At 39.3% G+C, this 19503-nt stretch overlaps 1 protein-coding gene across 9 annotated transcripts in view; it reads right to left on the bottom strand.

The window, feature by feature from the left end:
• PRDM6 (PR/SET domain 6) overlaps positions 1-19503 on the bottom strand; it is a 99656-nt gene that overhangs the window by 1108 nt on the left and 79045 nt on the right. For 3 of the 9 annotated variants that reach the window (XM_083403996.1, XM_083403995.1, XM_083403993.1), the window contains 2 exons: positions 16050-16088; positions 6013-6189 (listed from right to left, as the gene is read on the bottom strand). The exons of 2 other annotated variants lie outside the window; for them this stretch is intronic. In XM_083403996.1, coding sequence (XP_083260122.1) covers positions 6013-6189; positions 16050-16088 — 216 coding nt within the window. The remainder of the gene's footprint in view (positions 1-6012; positions 6190-16049; positions 16089-19503) is intronic. 4 more of the 9 variants (XM_083403998.1, XM_083403994.1, XM_083404000.1 and 1 more) reach the window with 2 other exon arrangements.

A 19503-nucleotide genomic window follows, 5' to 3' on the forward strand; every position in this document is an offset into this window, starting at 1 on the left:
ATAAAGAACAAAAAGAGATTTTTAGGAGTGAGCCATCAAAGAAGCAGCTTGTCTGCAGTTTTCTGCTCTGTAATCCCTCGGAGAAATTGATGACAAATAGAATTTCACCTCCTGCTAATTTAAAATCAGGAGTCCTACCTACTGGAGCAATTGTGAAGCCATGGAACAATGATCACTTTGTTTTGCAGCAACAGAATAAATCCCCATACTTGGCTGAGATCACTAAGCAGTTGAGTTAAGGAGGCTGTAGTTACTACTCGTAATAGTTTTAAGCATATATATTTTTTAATGTTACCCAGGATTTGATATTGAGTAGAAATGGCTGATTGGAAAAGTCAAACACTCACGAGTGCATTTTCATTGTCATATAAAGGCTTCTCTCTACCCCTCCTTCCCTCCATTGATTTAAATGACATGGCAAGATAATGAATGCATTAAGATGTAGGGCTTCTGCAGGGACTGACACAGGGCGTGTGTAGTTCAGAGAGTGTAATCTGCGCCCATTCCAGATAAGAATGTACTCTACCAAATTCTAGTGCTTTAACAGAAGGTGACTTCTTCATAATCATTTTGAATGCGTGACACTGATGCCTGACAAGTTTATAGGATGTAAGTCAGCCAGGGAAGTGACAGGAAATATGCCCTGGATAGGGCCCACTGAAATGAGTAAAAGCTGAACAAGAGTACCCCACCCCCATCTTGCAAAGGTCCCGTTGCAAAGAAGAGTCTTGTAGGCTATGCAGAGCTTTAATGTAATGCTAATAGGAATAATCTGGATTTTAAATGGTGCTGTGTAATGCCTACTAACATCTGAAAAGATCCCTATGGAAAAAAGTATGCCTATGAAAAATAAGAGGTACAAACCCTCTCTGTACCCCTGCTTCTTCAATTGTAATCATTGCATTGGAAAGGAACCACCTTTCGCAAACATGCATACACAATTACAGAATGTTATAAAGTGCCTGTTAATTATTTTTAAAGGAAATTATGGTTTGAGGAACCTCTGACCTGAATGTTACATACTCATTCATCTCACCTCTAGTTCTTGCCTAGGATGTCAACATCTTTAAGTTGTGTTTCTTTGATCGTCTCTCTTGGAATATTTTAGCAGCCTGCTCTACTGTTAAAAACTGCACTGTGATCTTGACAAATGTAAAATGTCAGCTCTAATGTATCAGACCTATCAGCTCAATGAAAATAACTCAGAAGTATTGATCACCTAATGATTTTTGGTGTATTCATTAACGTCTATGTGCAGATCTTCCTCTCTCCAGAGTTCCTGAAATGCTGATGACACATTAGTGTATTGCTGATTGTTTATTAGAAAACTGATTAGTTACTGGATTAGTGTGTCAAAATATACTACCTTTCATTGCTTGACAAACTTGCAAATTATGATTTTTTTTATCATGAAGGCCTTGAAATCAATTCAATTCTTGGATTAGCTTATAAGGCACTGAGCTATCCTTGGAGTTGAAATTTCCTTTCCCTACATATATAGCTAAAGATGTCCAATACATTCCATTTGTGCATCCTAAACATATATTTCAAATCCAAGAAGTACCTAACCATCACTGCCTTAACAGACAGAGTAGTATTATGACTTAATCTGTTTACATCATAGGGACCCCGAGCCACCAAAAAATGGGTGGTAATGAGAAAGGGCTTGTCTATGAGTTATGACGAAAGTGTTTCAAGAAGCTTCCATTAAATACTCGTAACATACAGATCAGAGTTAAGGGGATGCCCATAAAAGAGCTTCCTCTATTGCTAGTCAAACATTTCAGAACTTATTGAAGAAGTGGTACCCAGGGAAATAAGTTACAGTGATACCCGGACCATATAAGTGCCCACGCTGCCCTTCTGGTCTGCCCTATAGTCTTGCAGGCAATAGAAACATTCCGTTTTTCTTTCATATGTAGGGAAACACAAATGTCACTGCATATATCTTGGGTTGGTGTCACTTTGGAGAAGGGATAGTAATGGGCAGTTGTAATTATATAATATATTAAATTATATTAAAGCTAAGATTAGGATAAGATGAGTTGTGGAGGCCCCCACTGTGACTGTAAAAGACACCACTGGCAGAGTTCCCCCAGGCAGTGACCAGAATAACCCCTGCAAACAGTGTATGATCCAAAGCCAGCCCACTGCCAGGTGAAGGGCCTAATTTGGGCCCCCAGGCCTCACTATTCTGAAGCGACTCAAAGTAACTGCATGCCCTTCTGTGCCCTGGCTGCCATAAGCCGCAGGACTTCAAAGGCAGTGGTGACTCTGCCACTCTGTTCTGCTGCTGTTCCCCAGTAGAGAGTTAGGATTGTTCTGTAACACAGTGTATGATCTTATGAAATACACACTCCTATCTATGCATGGGTTCACACCTGTATTAAAACAAATCCCACATTTCTCATAAAACAAATTCACTGTTCACTGGTTTACTCGAAATCTTTGTATCTCACCAAACTATTCTAAATTCCCTATTATAACCATAGTTTATATTTCAATCCTTAGCAGTTGCTTCTTACAGTGGTACCTTGGTTTAAGAACAGCTTAGTTTATGAACAACTTGGATTAAGAACGCTGCAAACCCGGAAGTAGGTGTTTTGGTTTGAGAACTTTGCCTTGGAAGCAGAACATGTTCAGCTTCCTGTTGAGTGTGTTCCATTTGTAAATTGAGTCCTCCGCTGCTATGGGAAAGCACAAAGAATGCTTTGGTTTAAGAACGGACTTCCGGAACGGATTAAGTTCGTAAACCAAGGTACCACTGTATTTGCACAAGCTACAATACAGACATTAGGTATCGGACAATTCTATGCTATAGGTAATAATCCTATATATTCAGTGAATGTGCATAGATCACACCAAAATCAATTTGATTCATATGCAGCTAACATGCCAACCATTTGATATAGCTCTATTTTCTGAATGGAATTGTGTTGTAACTACACTAGACGTTTTGGAACAAGAGACAAAAGAAGAAAGGAAAAGAACAATACAAAAAAGAGGGGGGAGTAGTAATGCCTCTAAATGGGGCAAACTGAAGCTTTATTGGAAACACGACAAAAACAGGATGTTAAGGGGGGAATGTAAGTGGAGTCAACAAGGTTACACATAAGTAACACCTTAACATTAAAAGAAATCTATTTTCCATTTTGACCCGGAAACCTCCACAATTAATTACTAAAATCTATTTACACAGCAACTACATAAAATCAATCTGATTGCTGGCACTGGTTTTGGCTCTGCTTTCCATTGGATCTATTAATCCAACATAATGGCTCTGTGGGCACCATTAGTAGACACAGTAGAACTGTATCATTTCAGGCAGTCCCTATTTGAATTCTGACTGTGCTGGTCTTTGCAAAGTTTGGGCTCTTTCTCCCCACCTCCATGCCTTATCTTACACTTACAAGCATGGTGCCCAGACACGTCTTGAATGGAGGCTAGGCAACCATTGTGGTTATCTCTTGCATAAACAGCTCGTTCATAAGGTCTCTGATAGTTCACAGTGACAGATATCCTCTTACATTAGCCAAATATAAAATGCTTGGTAAATAAAATCAAGTTCTGTAAGAAGTTGATGATTGTTATGGAACACACCATTTTTAATGGCCTCTTCCTGTGCCCCTATCACAGCAGAGAAATAAGTAAATTTTTTTAAAGCTCAAATTAGCTTTACTTAAATGAAAATCATTTTGCATAGCATTGGGGTGCATATGAAGTGTTTAAGGTTAGACTTTTATCTTTTTTAAACATGGGACAGAGTTTGACAGCTGCCAGACATTTATATTCTTATAATCTGCAACTGTTATTACTGGATTTATGGTGTTTTGTTCTTCTGCAACCTTGTGTGTATGTGTCTACAGGGGCTAATACCATTAGTATTTTATAGACTGGGACTTGAGCACCACAGATAATTTTTTACCCAAAGCCATACAGCATGCCCATTCTAGAAGCAGGGTCTGAAGCCAGATTCTACTGCAAAATATGGGCTTTGAAGTGATCTGATGCTGTTATCTAACATAAACCTGTTTAAGTGACTTCTTTGCTCTACACGTCACCCTCCTCCAAATAGGAACAGAATATGATACTAACTTGTGGTCATGTGGGTTTAGAAAACTGGTGATCTTTTAAAATTACCTGATTTACCTGAACCCATTTAAAATATAGGTAATAAACTGCCTTGTTTACATCCTCATATTAGCCTGAGAAGTGCATTAAAGATTCCACCACCAAATTTTGCAAGGCAACCATAATGTCAAACCACTTATAATTTAGAATGGAATTCCACATTGCCCACTAAGACTGTGCAGTAGAAAATGGGATTTAAGGATCAAGTGTAGAGGTCTAGACTTTGAAAGTGGGATAGGTTCACTTTCTTCTTTCTGTTGGTCTTGACTTCTCTACAGAGACTTACTAATACCTGGCCACTAGTTTCTGGCCCAGGGTTTATGAACAGCCACAGAAGCAAGGGGCTGAACCAAAGCCCCACTGATTAAATTGAATCTTTATGTTTATTTATTTAAAACATTCACCTACTGCCCTTTGTCCTATTTAGGATTCCAGGGCTGTGTACAGCGGATTATATTACAGCACAAATACAGTAATTAAAAAATAATAATTAAAATTAACTATAGATTGAAATGCCTGGGTGAATAAGAATATTTTCACCTGGTGCCAAAAGAACTGCAATGTAGGCACTAGGAGAGCATCTTTAAGGCGGGCACTCCATAGCTATTGCCAAGAAAGCCCTTTCTTTTGCTGTTAATTAACTTGATTCTGATAGAGCAGGCATGGCCAAACTTGGCCCTCCAGCTGTTTTTGGACTACAACTCCCATCACCCCTGACCACTGGTCCTGTTAGCTAGGGATGATGGGAGTTGTAGTCCCAAAACAGCTGGAGGGCCAAGTTTGGCCATGCCTATGATAGAGGGTCTCTGCCAGAAGATCTTACAGTATGGACAGATGGTTATGGGAAAGGCACTCCTTTAGGTATTTGGGTTCCAAGCCATTTAGGGTTTTAAAGGTAAATATCAGCAACTTAAATTAGGCATGGAAGCAAATAGGAAGCCATTGAAGCCCTTATAAAATTGGCACGATGTGCCTACAACACGACATAATCAAGAATTTTGAGGCTGCCTTCTACATCATTTCATACTTCTAAGTCATCTTCAAGAGCAGCAGAATATAAAACACATTGCAATAATCTAATGAGGCTACCAGACCATAGATTACCATGGCCAGACTATCCCTTCGTTCATTGGTGAATGAAACAAAGCTGATAAAAGGCATTTCATTCCATTGAGGCCACCTGGTCTCTAGAGACAATATAAGCATCTTGAAACTGCACATGTACTCTTTTAGAAAGAACACAACCCTGCCTAAAGCATGCACTTCCTACATCCAAGAACCATCCATTCCCAGTGCCACAATCTTGTTATGATTCAATTTCAGTTTATTGGTCCTTATCCAGCACTCACAAATTTTGCTTATTACAACAATGTAAAATGATGGCTTTTTGCCCACGCCACATCTTCTCTATCAGAAGAAAATTCTCTTTGTAATCAGCACATGCACTACAATTGTTGTCTTGGCTTCTCCCTACTTTTGATGTTCAACAATCTGGACGTCCTAAGCTTGAAATTTCAGATAAAGCCATCCTTTGATACTTTCAGATAAAATCACTGGAAGGGCTGCTATTGAAAACTGCTTTCCCATTAACAACAAGCTCTCCCTAGTGAACTGCTTACAGATATTCAACAAACGTTCACTATATATATGAGCATGATCTTACGATTTTAAGGAGACATTTAATGGGTTGGTTGCAACCAACAAAGATCTGATTCTGCACAAATGCTATTGAAACGACTTGGTCTTGCTCAAGAGCAGTGCCTGGAGGACTGTGGGGGTATTCTGAACTTCAATTCCAAAGAGACCTATTCCAAGGGCTAGGATATTTACTGATTCTTGTCTAAATTCCCTTCCTGTTCCTCTGGTCCTTTGATTACTTACTTAAAGGGCTTCTCCCCTGTATGTGTCCGGATATGATTGTTGAGTGTAGTAGCACCAGCAAAGGCACGACCGCAATAGCCACACTTGAAAGGTCTGTCACTGGAATGGGTGACTACGTGGTTCCGTAGCTCTGAAGGTTGGGAGAAGGATTGGGAGCAGTGTCCACACTGATAGGGCCTGCAGAAAATAGAAACACCCAATGTGATCACTACTTATTTTTACTGAAGCAAATGGAAAATAATTTGGGTGGTGCAGCTGAGCTTTGGAATGCTAATTTTTGCAAGGGAATATAGTAGTGGGCTTTCTTAAGTTGTTTTCTTTCTCTAGTCTTTTGAAAAAACAATAATAGTAAAAATGAACATATAAAAACGCCGTACTATATTCTGTAAAGTCCCATCCTTGAAAAGAAATATATCATAAAGGGCTCTTTTGGAGAACACTGCCCACTCCCTCATACACTAGCAGCTTATTAAGTTAAAAGATAACAGACTCAAATTATAAGCATCTCCAAATCTCCAGCATATCCTGTTTTACATATTGCAGGTCAGAAAGACCAGTTGGGGAGGTCTTTGCTAAAATGAGCGACATGAGCATCGCTGTCTTTAATTCTTCTCAGGATGTGCAGAACAACTGCTGCATGTACCCAAAAGAATCCAAGATGGCGCACCCAGTGTTTCCTCTTTTGTTCTGAGTACCCAAGGCAGCTCATTCCAGATAAATCGGGGTTTGGGAGATGGCCTCATTTGTTCTTTTCTGCTGAGTTTTGTCAATGCCTAAAATACAATATCCTTTCTATACTGAAAAGGAGAACGTTAGATGGAATGCAGATTTAGATTAACAGTTCTGAATTCTATTATTCACTAATTTAAGAGGACTCTTGGGGCATGTATTTAACATGTTATGAGCTGTGGTGGTTTTTTATTGTTATGTGATGTGCATGTGAGTGCCTACTTGAGCTCCCCTTTCAGTGATGCGTTGCCTTTCAGCATGGTAAGGACTCAGGGTCTTAGTAAGCATATTAACATGATTTTAAGAATTAACTACCGGGGGGGGGGATAATTGCCCCCATGATTCCCAGCTACAATTTATTCCCCCCCCCCCCTTAGCAATAGGAGCTTGTTTTCTAATGCTAATTGCTGTATGTGTGTGATTTCAGAGAGGTTGTGGCTGGGGTATGAAGGCTTAACCCTCCCCTTCCTATGTACTGTGATCTTATAACAATCCTACACCCTTGCACATTATTTAATTTTTAAAAACACACATTAATTTAATTTAATTTGGCCCTCAGACACACATTTTGGAAATACCTATGCATGGCTGATACTAAACCACACACACAAACCAACACACAAAACAAAACACTGTTTTGTACGTAGTAAGTGCATGTTAAAAACTGCTACTAGATGCTTTTATTTTTCCACCCACATCAAATAAATGCTTTCTATAACTATCAACAAAGAAAGAGCTTGATATACAAGATTAAGTCTAGTGAGCTTTGGCCTTCTAGCGAGCTTTTGTCTTTCTTGTGATTATTGGATAATCATTTGTATGCTATGTGTCCACCAGTTCAACAGTGCCTAGCCTAAACTGAGGATAGTCAAGGTCTTCAGTGGTCCATTTCAGACTACAGTCACCCTGATATATGTTCTATGCTTGGCAGAACAGGAAGGTTATCCACTTATGAGGCACCCAATGTGTGGGTGTTAATATTTAAAATAAAGGGTACACATGCAAAATCCAATACCACAAGACTAATATCTCAAACCAAATTTGGTCCAAACCAGGTCATAATTAAATATAAGAAGACAACACAGCTATTTGCAGAAGGCCTAATTGTATCTACTTCTGAAATGTGATGTTCATCCTCTCAGTTCTGATGGAGATGTATTCTCAGTGGGACTAGTTTTTATACCAATGGAAACCAAATTCTACCTGTAACTTTCCCAAGCACTCTCAGTTAGTTTGCATAAAAAGACACTGGTGACATAGCAAAGCCAGGACAAAAATGACAAACTCTTTGGAATAGATTTTTTGGCAAAGAAGATACTTTCCATTAGTGACACTATCCCTGAGTGGTTCACATAGTCTGATTCTAAAATCCTACACCGCCACCTGCCCCATTTTGCATGATGTTACCGTTCGTTAGAAACAGCTCATAATGTTGCAAGCCCCAACAACAATTGTAATGTGTGAGCATTAAAATGAAGGGGAGGAAAACACAAAAGACACTCGGCTAATTAAATTTTGAAAAAGGGATAGAATGGAAAAGCATAAAAATGTATTCAAGAAAAGAAATCTTCTATTTATTTTATCTATTTGTTAAGTATGGTAAGCTAATTCAAAGAGCAAGACTGTTCCCACTACCAGGCCCCCACTGTAAGTTGCAAGACAGAGACTCTGTCTGGGACACCCAAATATATTGAGCTAAACTACTATGGAAAGAATCAGAACATTTACTGCTGTTGCTTAAAGCTCTTGTCAGATATTATGCAAAAAAAAAGAAAGAAAAAGACGTTACCTCCTAGCCCTGACCCCAACATGTGCTTGTCCATCACAGACTTATGCTTAGAGGTTTATGATCATAGACTTCCACCCTTCTATGTTTTAGATTTTCCACATACAGTGTTATGCTTTGCAGATGGCTGCAATTTTATACCCGCTTTCCTGGAAGCAACTCCTATCGAACTCAATGGGACTTACTTATGAGTAGACATGAGCGGGATTGCACTACAAATATTCTAAGGCGCTTGAGCCTCCTCACCCATCTGGCTATTTTTAATGTAGGGAGATGCATTTTTAGTTTCCTATTAGTGTTTTAAGAAAATTAAGATTGTACCTTTAGGCATATTAATGATTTTAATAGCGAGGAGCAGCCCAAGGCACAGCTCATGTTGTCTGCATTTTTAGAGCCGATACAACAGTCTTAATTGCTTTCTCCCTTTTACAAATGTGCGCCTCTAAATAGCTAGAATCCAAAGCTCTAAAGGAAAGGAGACAATGGTGACCAAGCATGTACAGCAATTCAATTAAGCATAAAATAAAGTGTACTCCCTCATTCGTCAACTGAACTGCTTAATTGTGACTACTTGCATCGCTGATCACCAATACTATTATTTCACAGTGCTTCAGAGCAATGATCGTAGAATTTTTTAGCTTGACTAATGGCCTAGCGTTGGTCAATACTTCAATATTATATTATTTTAATTACTCACATTATAAAATATTTGATGAGTGTTTCCCAACAAGTTTCAAAGAAAAAGTTCTAAAGCTGCAATATGCCACTGCAACGGAGCCCTTTATGGAACCTTGATTAAGCCCCAGGCATTAGCCATGGACCTCGAATTTTCATAAGAACGTAAGAGCTTGCTGGATCAGGCCCATGGCCCATCTGGGCCAACATCCTATTACCACAAGATGCCTGCAGGAAGCACACAAGAAAGGAACTAAGTGCAACCACTCTCTCCCCTCCTGCAGTTTTCAATAACTCGTATTCAGAAGCAACCTACGGTGTAGGCAGAACATAGATGACATGGTTAGTAACCATTTATAGCCTTATTCTACCTGAATTTGTCTAATCCCCCAAATTCCTAGTGAGCTCCAACCACCACCATCTCCATGTAAAATGAGAGTCATTGTGACATCCCTGAAAGGACTATGGTGAAGGTGATTGGTAAGATTATTAAGGCTGGTAAAATGAACAATTAAGCCACTGACCATCTTTGAGTTTGTTCAGTAGTGTGATATTAAGGTTTTATAGAAATCACTGGATTGAATCGTTTTAGTACTGATGACTTAGCTGCCTTGAGTATCTGAAGATGTAGATTATACAGTTCAAAACGAATGAGTGAAACTTCTCATCTTCCTGTAACGTAGGTTTCCCCCTCTAGTTCTCCTGTGCTGACTTGCCTTCCCCCTGCCCATGTGAATTACTGCTTACACTGGTATATTTACACTGGTATAAGACCTTGGATCTGTATTGATAACTGTGGAGTATCTAGAGAGATCTGAAGATCCTGAGAGCTTTGTTGTTCTCCTCCTGAGGAGCATATGCTAAACTTATATACTTCTCTGGAATGTACATCCATAGCATTTTTTTAAAAAAAGACTGGATTGCTTGCACAATAGAAGTATTGTGTATATATATATTTAATAATCAAATGGAGAACACAGTGTTTTTATTTCACTCTATTCAAGCAGCAGCATGTGGGAAACCTGCCATATACAGCTGCAGATGAAGCATTGCCCTGTGAACCAAAAATATTCTACCAGACTCACAATGGGGATTCTTCATTGCACATGTAGAGCATGTTCCAAAGCCTTGAATGAACTGGGGGAACTCCAGTGTAACACAGAGCTCAAAGCATGCAGAGTTTGGGACCACATATTTCCTCTACAATGTGAGCGCATGTGAAATCCTATACCTCAAAGGCACACACTAATAATTACTCTATAACTACTGTCATTACTGTGGGACAAGAGGGATATGCTTTTCAGCTTTATTCTTCGTTCAAAGGAATTGTTCACTTAAGCAGAAATCATTCATCAAATTGACACGAAAATTCTGGCAATGATAAAACAAAGATGAGTAAGGATAGTTTCTTCTCAAAATATTCTTAAGAATTAAATTATTTTAGTCAAAAACAATACACTGAGATGTGCTGTAATCATGACCAATTGATTTTCTAAGAGTGAGTGGGATCATTAACATTTATTAGCCCCTGGTTATCTATTTTAACAGCTCCCACAACAAACAAATAAGACACTAAATAAAACCAATTAATCTCTTTTTTTTTAAAAAAAGACAGGTCAACATGATTAATTTTTTATTCGGCAAAATCATGCTGTTCTTTGTTTGCAAATAGTTACCAAACTGAAATACGTGGAACAAAATACGAACAAATAATTAAAAACTACAATGAAAATGGCAAATATAACCCTTTCCAATGCATCATTTTTAAAGTAGAAGAAATGCACAGTTGCCTTTTCTTGCAGTAGTACTTAAGTTGTGGTAATAATTGTGATGATAATAATAAAAGTAGTATTTTCTTATCATTCAAACTGTAATTTGTTTTGGTAAAAATATGCATGTCATTTATAGTTTTCAATGATCAATGGAATGCTGCTGCATGCATGTCATGGGCATCTACTTCCTAGAGCTTGTTACATTAGGGATGATGAACATGCAGTCCCACCATCTTCAAATTGGACAAAATTTGGCGGCGACCATTTTCCTTGTGTCCAATTGATGTGCGAGTCCTTTTGGACCCGAAAGAGGGCCAGACGAAGCAGGAGCATAACAAGGTGGGCTTATGTATGCTCCGCCCACACGCGGGGGGGGGGGCAGGAACGGAACCCCCGTTGAAAATGTTCACCGCCTGTAATTCTAAAGAGTAATTTCACCTCTTCCCATTGTTAGGAACAGCCTGATTCTAGGATTTCATCTCAAAATAATTTTCAAATTTGTAGAAGCCCCTGGGATGGAGGGCGGAGGGAATGACTAACCAAGGTCCTGGATTTGTGTCCCTACAAATTTTTGGAGCATGCATTTTTGGAGCATGCTTTTGGAGCATGCATCATCACAACTATAGCACTTTGCAGGCTGTGCATAGGAAAGGGAGCCAATAGGAGGCTTTTGTTGGTTCTCTAAGAGGTGGGACCTAGGAGTGGACCAGACACATTAGAGGCTTCAGTCTGCTCCATTCCCAGGGCTTAAACATGGGCTACCCCTTGACCACCTCATCAGTTCAGTGGTTACTCTTTTCAGGCAGCTCAATGGAAGGTCCTGCCCTAACCAAACTTAAGCTCTGCGACCAAATAAAATTGTGGCCTTTGTGTAAACCTGTATCAGACTGAGCCATTATTGCTCCTGGACCTAATGGCATCACTGTGAGTAAGTGCACAGACGCGGACACGAAGCAATCGTACTTAATGATGCAGAAATATTGCAGAATGATCTGATGTTTGAGGACTACATAGGAAAGAGCTTTGACCACAGTAGTTCAGGCACTGGTGATCCCGAGATTGGGTTACTGCAATATATTCTAGGTGGGGCTTCCTTGCACTTGTCCCAGAAGCTGCCGTTGGGGCAGAATGATGTTGCACGGTTGCTAACAGGAGTAACACTTCCGCTCAGAGGTCTGCACTGGTTTACTACCGGGCCAAGTTCAAGGTGGTATTATTAGTATATAAATTATATTAATAATATAGTATAATCAAACAGCTTGAAACCAGTTTAGCAGCAAGATTGTATTACCCCATATGTGCCCACGCAACCACTTCAATCTGTGGAACATGTGCCACATAACACTCATTTTGCATTTGCAAGAGATCAGTGTGGCAGTACCTACACTATGGGACTCTGCTATCGACATTAGGAAGGCATCTTCAAGGCACTCTTTTCAGCACCTGCATAAAGCATTTCTGTTCAAGGAAGCCTATTCAGACTTAAAGGTTCCATGTGTTTTGTTTCTTGCTAGCGACACTTGATTTTAATTGTCCTTTGAATATTTTTGAGTGTTTTATCAATAATCGTAATGTTTTGCCTTGAATTTTTGTAAACCACTTAGAGGTGTGTTTTTTACAAACAAGCGGTTTATACATTTTGCTCAATAAAAGTAATGAAGAAATAAGTATACTTTTCTACACAGGGCTAGTAGATACAATGGAGCTTAATCTCAGGTACATGGGCATAAAACACAGCAACCTTGAAGTCTTTTCTTGGTGCCCATAAAGCGTCTGAGCACTCGCCCTCCTTGGTCATGACATGGTGAGGGTAATTACCTTTTTCTCTCTAGAAAAATACATAGAGCCGAAGAAGGAAATACGAAGTGTGACACTTTTCCCCATTCTGCCTCCCACTTCTATGTGCTTTTTCTAAGGCTCAGATCAGTTCCACGGGATGACATTTATCCAGATCTCTTGTAAAAATGAAGTTTGTGCATGTGCACTTTTTCTCTACTCCTGTTCTGTGTGTAAGATGGTGGTGCCTGCAGCATTTATTCAAAAATTCAAATTATGCTTATGGGCCTAAAGTAATTGGCAACCCCTCTACTGATGTGTAATGATGACGCAAATTGCCTTTGTGGCATCAGAAAAATGAATGCCTGTTGCAGGTCTTTTGTGAGTTGGTACCTCATAGGGTTTATGCATGAAAGTGGTTCCCAATTAGCAGGGTTTTTAAATTGGTTTTTATTAGTTTTTTCTGTTGCAATAAAAACAGATAAACGGGGAAAGGTACGTATATCTGTTGTCTCCACTTCCAGTTCATATTCTTTTTCGGTTCGACTGCATTTAGTGAGAGACATTTTTGTCACAGACATCTTGCATTAGGGGGAGAGGGAAGGGGAGAGATGGGGTGTGGTTCTTTTGTTCTACTGCCTGTTATTAGTGATGGGGTTTGTTTCAGCATCCTGTAGGTAGGTTGTGTATGTATTATTTCTTTATATTGATGAAGCGAGAGGTTGGGGGTCCTGGGCTTGGTTGGTTGAATTTTGTTGATTGAGGTATGGCTTGTTTGTTTGTTGTGGGGGGGGGGGTAGATTGTTGGGTCAGGTATGGGGGGGGGGATAGGTCACTGTCTTGTTGTGCTGTGTATGTGATAAAGGGGAACCATACTGGGGTGAAGGTGTCCTCGTGCTAGTTTGAGTTTGTTGGTTAACTTCTCTACTAGTGCGGTTTCCCACCTGATAGGTCCTTCCACTGTCTTGTTACGATATTTCTAGCTGCTGCAAGTAAGTGACTCATGAGTTCTTTGTCGTGTGTGTGTGTGTTATTCTGGAAGATATTTAATAGGGCTAGTTTGAAACCTAATTACTACAGGGAAGCTGAAGTCAAAACCAGACTGCTAGCACACAGTCAGTAGAGGTTGGAGAAGAAGAGATAGAACATAGCAAATGTTTCAAGAAGTGCCACTAAGCAGATGCATGAGCAAGCATGTAAACGTAGCATGAGATAATCTGAGGAAGTATATAGAGCTCAAAAATCCTGAAGTACAAGACATAGTGTTGATTCCAAGGCCTAACATGACTCACATAAAAACCATCCCTTGTAGAAATTGTGTCAAGTGCTAAATATGTGGCAGATGTTTTCCTTCTGCTTCTGTCTGTCTTGTCTCTCACACACCATACACCAACCATCATACAATATGCCGGGGCAGCCAGAAAATAGATTGGGATTCAGTGGTAGATCTCTGGATGATTTGAAGTAGACTGGCAGGGATTTCTGGCTCTCAGTTTTTAAACAATGCCATCAATTATGCTACTTCATCTAAATTATACTGTTGAATTGAAGTGAGGGAAAGGGAGAGAGAGGACTCCCCAGAAGTAGATTTTTGTGTGGAAGGAATGTGAACTTAATTTCGTTCTGGTATTCAGAACAAATTTCTGGGCTCAAAATTGTTTAATTCCAAGTGCATGACATCTTTTGTAACCTGGATCCAATTGGTAGATTTCAGGGTTCTAGTAAGAACAAAGTAGATCCACAAACTTGAAGTCTGCCAGTTTTCACAATCTGTTGGCGTAATTGCGTTGTGACAGTAAATTATTATTGGAGGCAACACTCTGAAGAACAACAGAGGTCGAAACACATGGGAATCAGTAACAAATATATATTGTGCACCTCAGCATACCCTACTTCCTTTTCCTTGCAATTAGAGCCTTCCTACTTTTTCTTTCCTGTACAATCAGTACAATTCAGGGAAAGATAAGAGTGCTAATGCTTTTCAATTCCTACTCAGTTAATCACTTAAATCCCATGAAGCTTGTACTTCTTTCTCTGCTTTGTGCCCAAGTGGGTTAATTTAAGGTCAACAGATGAAGGAATGGCCATGAAACAGATTTCTGTGGTGGCACATGGCAGAATTTAAGGTGTTGGACATTTAACATTAATTCATTCAGAATTGGAGCCGGTTATCTGAAACAAGGATTGTACCGGGATGTTGGTTGAACATGTATAATAAGTACTTATATAGCACTTTTTGAATGTTCTAAATATTGGAACATTTAAAGTACATCATATATACTGGCATAGTAAGGTAACTTCATTTTATTAACCCTCTACTGCAGATGGGACCACCTAGTGAGTCCATGGTAGAGATAAGATTTAAGGCAGGGACCTTATTCACTCACAGCTACATTAGCTGTAATCTATCCTACGCTCCATTGAACCCAATGCAATTAATGCAGCCTGCACATCATTTAGATATAGAACACAGATGTTGTATTTACTTAAGTGATTTCATAGGTTTCTTAAGCTTAGTCATTCATACTAGTATCACAACAGAAATGTAAGCATCTGTAAATACTGCTAAAAGATACAAACACTGCAAAATTGCATGAGTCCTGAAGAGACTGTTTTAAAACTACTTGATTTATGATAGAGTAGCAAAACAATCTGCAAACTACTGAAAATTTTTATGCAATAATAATTTGTTGCATACAGCTTGCGGTTTTGATTTGGTTTCAATATTCCAGAGTTATTGTATAAACAGAGAGAAAACAAATCTCGATACAATACTTCCCTAAAAGCTATTTTTTGGTATGTTGTGTGATGTGAATATTTATGATTAAATGTTTGCAGGTTATAAATTAGACTGAGGAAGATTGAAGTGTTTTAAGAAAAGCAGAGATTTAAGCAAGCCAATATACCAATAAAAAGTCCCAAACTACTAAATAACTGCTTAAACTGCACATCAAATCACTATTTCTACATCTATATATAGCATGGAAATAGAAAGATTAAGCACTGATTAACATATCTTCTGGGTATGCTCTCTACCACCTCACAACATCTTATGCACATGACTATTTACAACTAAGCTAAAAATGAAAAAAGAAAACTGCATATGAAACTGTCAGGGGAAATATTCATGAAACCCAAAACACATACTATTTATTAAACATTGCATACTGCACATGACAATTAAGGAAAGAAAGAAAAATAAACGTAAACAAATTGTCCTTTATGAGAATTGGCTTTGAGTTAAAAAATAATGAAATAGTTTTTTAAATGATTCACTGTGATTGAAGGCTTCTGCTTACCCCTTTCTGGAGCCCCCCAAATGGGATTGTTGGGAATTTCTGCAGCAGAAAAACAGAAGAGAAAAGGGATTTCTGACTCCTGGATCAAGGAATAGTGGGTCAATTTGTAAATGGCTGGGCAAAAAACAAGCAAACAAAAAAAATCTTGGAACATCCTTTGGCCAATTAATTTTGGATGAGTTATAGTCATCCTTTGATTGTTTCCAGGAGGAACATGAAATGATTTAACAAACAAAAAAAATCACATTGAAGGGTAAGAGGAAACGTAACCTAAATGGTCAAAAGTGTTTTTTTAAAACCCTAATTAATTTCAAATTCAAACAAAATGTGCATACAAACCTGGATGTACTCAATTCCTAATCCAGGTGGATTAATATCTAATATTAGTGTCACTGGCTGACTCTTTTATATTGTATTAAATATTACTGCCGTAGCTTTAATTAAAATACTAAACATTCTTAACCTGAAAAAACCTAATGCTATGCAACTCTTGGACACACTGCTGTACATATTTCAAATTATGAAATAATGAACAAGCACTGTTGACCATGCTCTGCTGTTGTATAATCACCATTTCATGCAATCAAATTTATGCAGGGACTTCACAGTTTATTGAACACAACAGATTATATGTGTTGCTTCAGCATAGTGCATTGCACTCTAGGATTGTGTACAATTCTCTCCTTGGTCTTCAAAAGGCAAAGTAATCTTAGATAATTTCTTAAAAGAAGAGGAAACCACTGGGGTGATATCAGTTAGCTATAACCACTGAAATAAAGGAATTTAAGGTCTATTCTGAGTATGACCAATATTGCATATTATCCTTGGGCGATAGATTAATAAGATTTATAGACAAAATAGATGAATTTTAGGTTAAATGGGAGCAAAAAATCCAAAATAGTTGTATAAAGTATAAGTTTTAAAAGGTGAACGGTTCTTTTTGTACATTGCATCTATCTGTGCACTTTTGAATACAGAAAATAGGCAACAGACAGTGGAGGATTTCTATGATTATATATCCTTGCTTCTTGAGTGAGTGCCAAACATCTGCAAACCCAATTCCCAAAATTTGGCACTGGGTGAATTGTCTACGTACAGGGTGAGTCTTTGAAAAGAGGCCCCATGGAACATGTGTACTCTGTATCCACGGGATACAGGAGCCAGCGTGGTGTAGTGGTTAAGAGCGGTAGTCTCGTAATCTGGGGAACTGGGTTCGCGTCTCCGCTCTTCCACATGCAGCTGCTGGGTGACCTTGGGCCAGTCACACTTCTCTGAAGTCTCTCAGCCCCACTCACCTCACAGAGTGTTTGTTGTGGGGGAGGAAGGGAAAGGAGAATGTTAGCCGCTTTGAGACTCCTGAAGGGGAGTGAAAGGTGGGATATCAAATCCAAACTCCTCCTCCTCTTCTTCTTCTTCTTCTTCTTCTTCTTCTTCTCTTTTCAAGGACTCACCCTGTACAAAGGCTTCTGTAACTTGCCTGTATAATTTTAATACAAGCCCTGGATGCTTTCATAAATGCACAAGTAGGAATGGGCAAATCTGTCAATTTTGGTTTCAATCAGTTTGTAATTTTTCAAATCTTTGGTTCAGTTTTCCACATTTCTGCATCAGTGTTCTTTTTTTAAAAAGTCTTAATGAAAATGAATCAGTATTTTACTGATCTACACATTGCTTAATACACGTATTTATACAAACAATTCTCCCTAATATAATGCATATTTGTATGTTATTTTCACTAATATTATGCATACTTACCCTTAGTGTATGCATTTTTGTATACATTATTTAGTTGAAGAATGCATCAAAAGTTTGGAGAAGAGTGAATTCTGAAGGATGGCTGTACTCCTATTTGCACAGTGTTTGGGGAAATGTGAATTAGGTAGAGATGCCTTTAAAAGCTGACTAAATCAAATTTCTTTTCCATATCCCCAAGTCACTCAAATTGATTCTTTATTCAACTCTAGATGCAGCAGTCACTTACAATATTCTTAAGTCAGTGCATCTAAGTGAATTGCATAGACAAAAGCAACCAAGGCTTGTACTAATAGGGATCAGATACTGTTGCCCATGAATCCTCACCACTGCTACCACAGTAGAAGAGGAAAAGACACAACCTGTTCTTTCTCTGTAATAAGTCATGGCAGTAGTGATGCTGGTGAATAGGAATCACTGGGCACTGGGTTGGGGTCAAGACTTTATATTGATTATAAATCTATGCTAGTGTTTGAGACTCTGCCTAAGGCTATTGATAATGGGATGCCATTTTTGTTGTCAGAGAAGTCACCAAGAGCCACATTTAACTCCCGAGTAGTAGAGATAGTGGGTGGCGCTGTGGGTTAAAGCCTCAGTGCCTAGGGCTTGCCGATCGAAAGGTCGGCGGTTTGAATCCCCGCGGTGGGGTGCGCTCCCACTGTTTGGTCCCAGCGCCTGCCAACCTAGCAGTTCGAAAGCACCCCGGGGGCAAGTAGATAAATAGGGACCGCTTACTAGCGGGAAGGTAAACGGCGTTTCCGTGTGCGGCTCTGGCTCGCCAGAGCAGCGATATCACGCTGGCCACGTGACCCGGAAGTGTCTTCGGACAGCGCTGGCCCTTGGCCTCTTTGAGTGAGATGGGCGCACAACCCTAGAGTCTGTCAAGACTGGCCCGTACGGGCAGGGGTACCTTTAGTAGAGATAGCAGCCATGTTTCTCTGGGCTTTGGCAACGGCCTCATAGTGCCACTGAGAGTTGATCACATTGTCAGTATACACCATGTCTATATGAACATGGATCATTCTACAGGTGTTGACTCAGGCCTTGTGACCTACCATAGAGGAGAAACTGTCAAACCGCCCCAAAATCTAGTTTCAGCTCTGTGGCTTCAAAAGCCCCAATTTTAGCACAGAAGCAGCAGCCCTATTAAAAATCTACTACATTTCTTTTGCCATAAGAGACTTCGCATAAAAAGCAAAGATCTTCCTGGGAATCCAGGAAAGATGCTTTATTTATGTGCTCTGGACTAACTGAATCGAAAAATACATACAGTACTGTGTATAGTCATGAAATTATGCACATGACATATCACAAAAGGGAGGTGGCTAAGATCCTGTTTTTCCCCCAAGCAGCATGAGAGAAAAATACTACCTATATTCCTTCTTTCTGTGTAGAAGAAGGATGGGACCTAAGACTCAGCTACATCCTACTTGTTCCCTTTCCCCAAGAGACCAGCATTGTGATAATTACACAGGCAATGGTAATGAGGCACTCAGAAAGAGAGGAGCTCAAGGTTCTGTTTCCAGATACAACACAGTATGCTGTTTTACCAAGTCAGACTACTGGATTATCTAGATCAATACTGTCTACACTCAGCTGTTCTCTTAATGACATCAGGTGGGCACAGCAAGAAACACGCATGCATGAGGAACACTGATCTGGAAGCACCCAAAAAAAGCATTCCTAGCACCAATATGTTGGG

Source organism: Podarcis tiliguerta, assembly GCF_965153285.1.
Source record: "Podarcis tiliguerta genome assembly, chromosome: 11".
In the NCBI taxonomy this organism is placed as follows: Eukaryota; Metazoa; Chordata; class Lepidosauria; order Squamata; family Lacertidae; genus Podarcis; species Podarcis tiliguerta.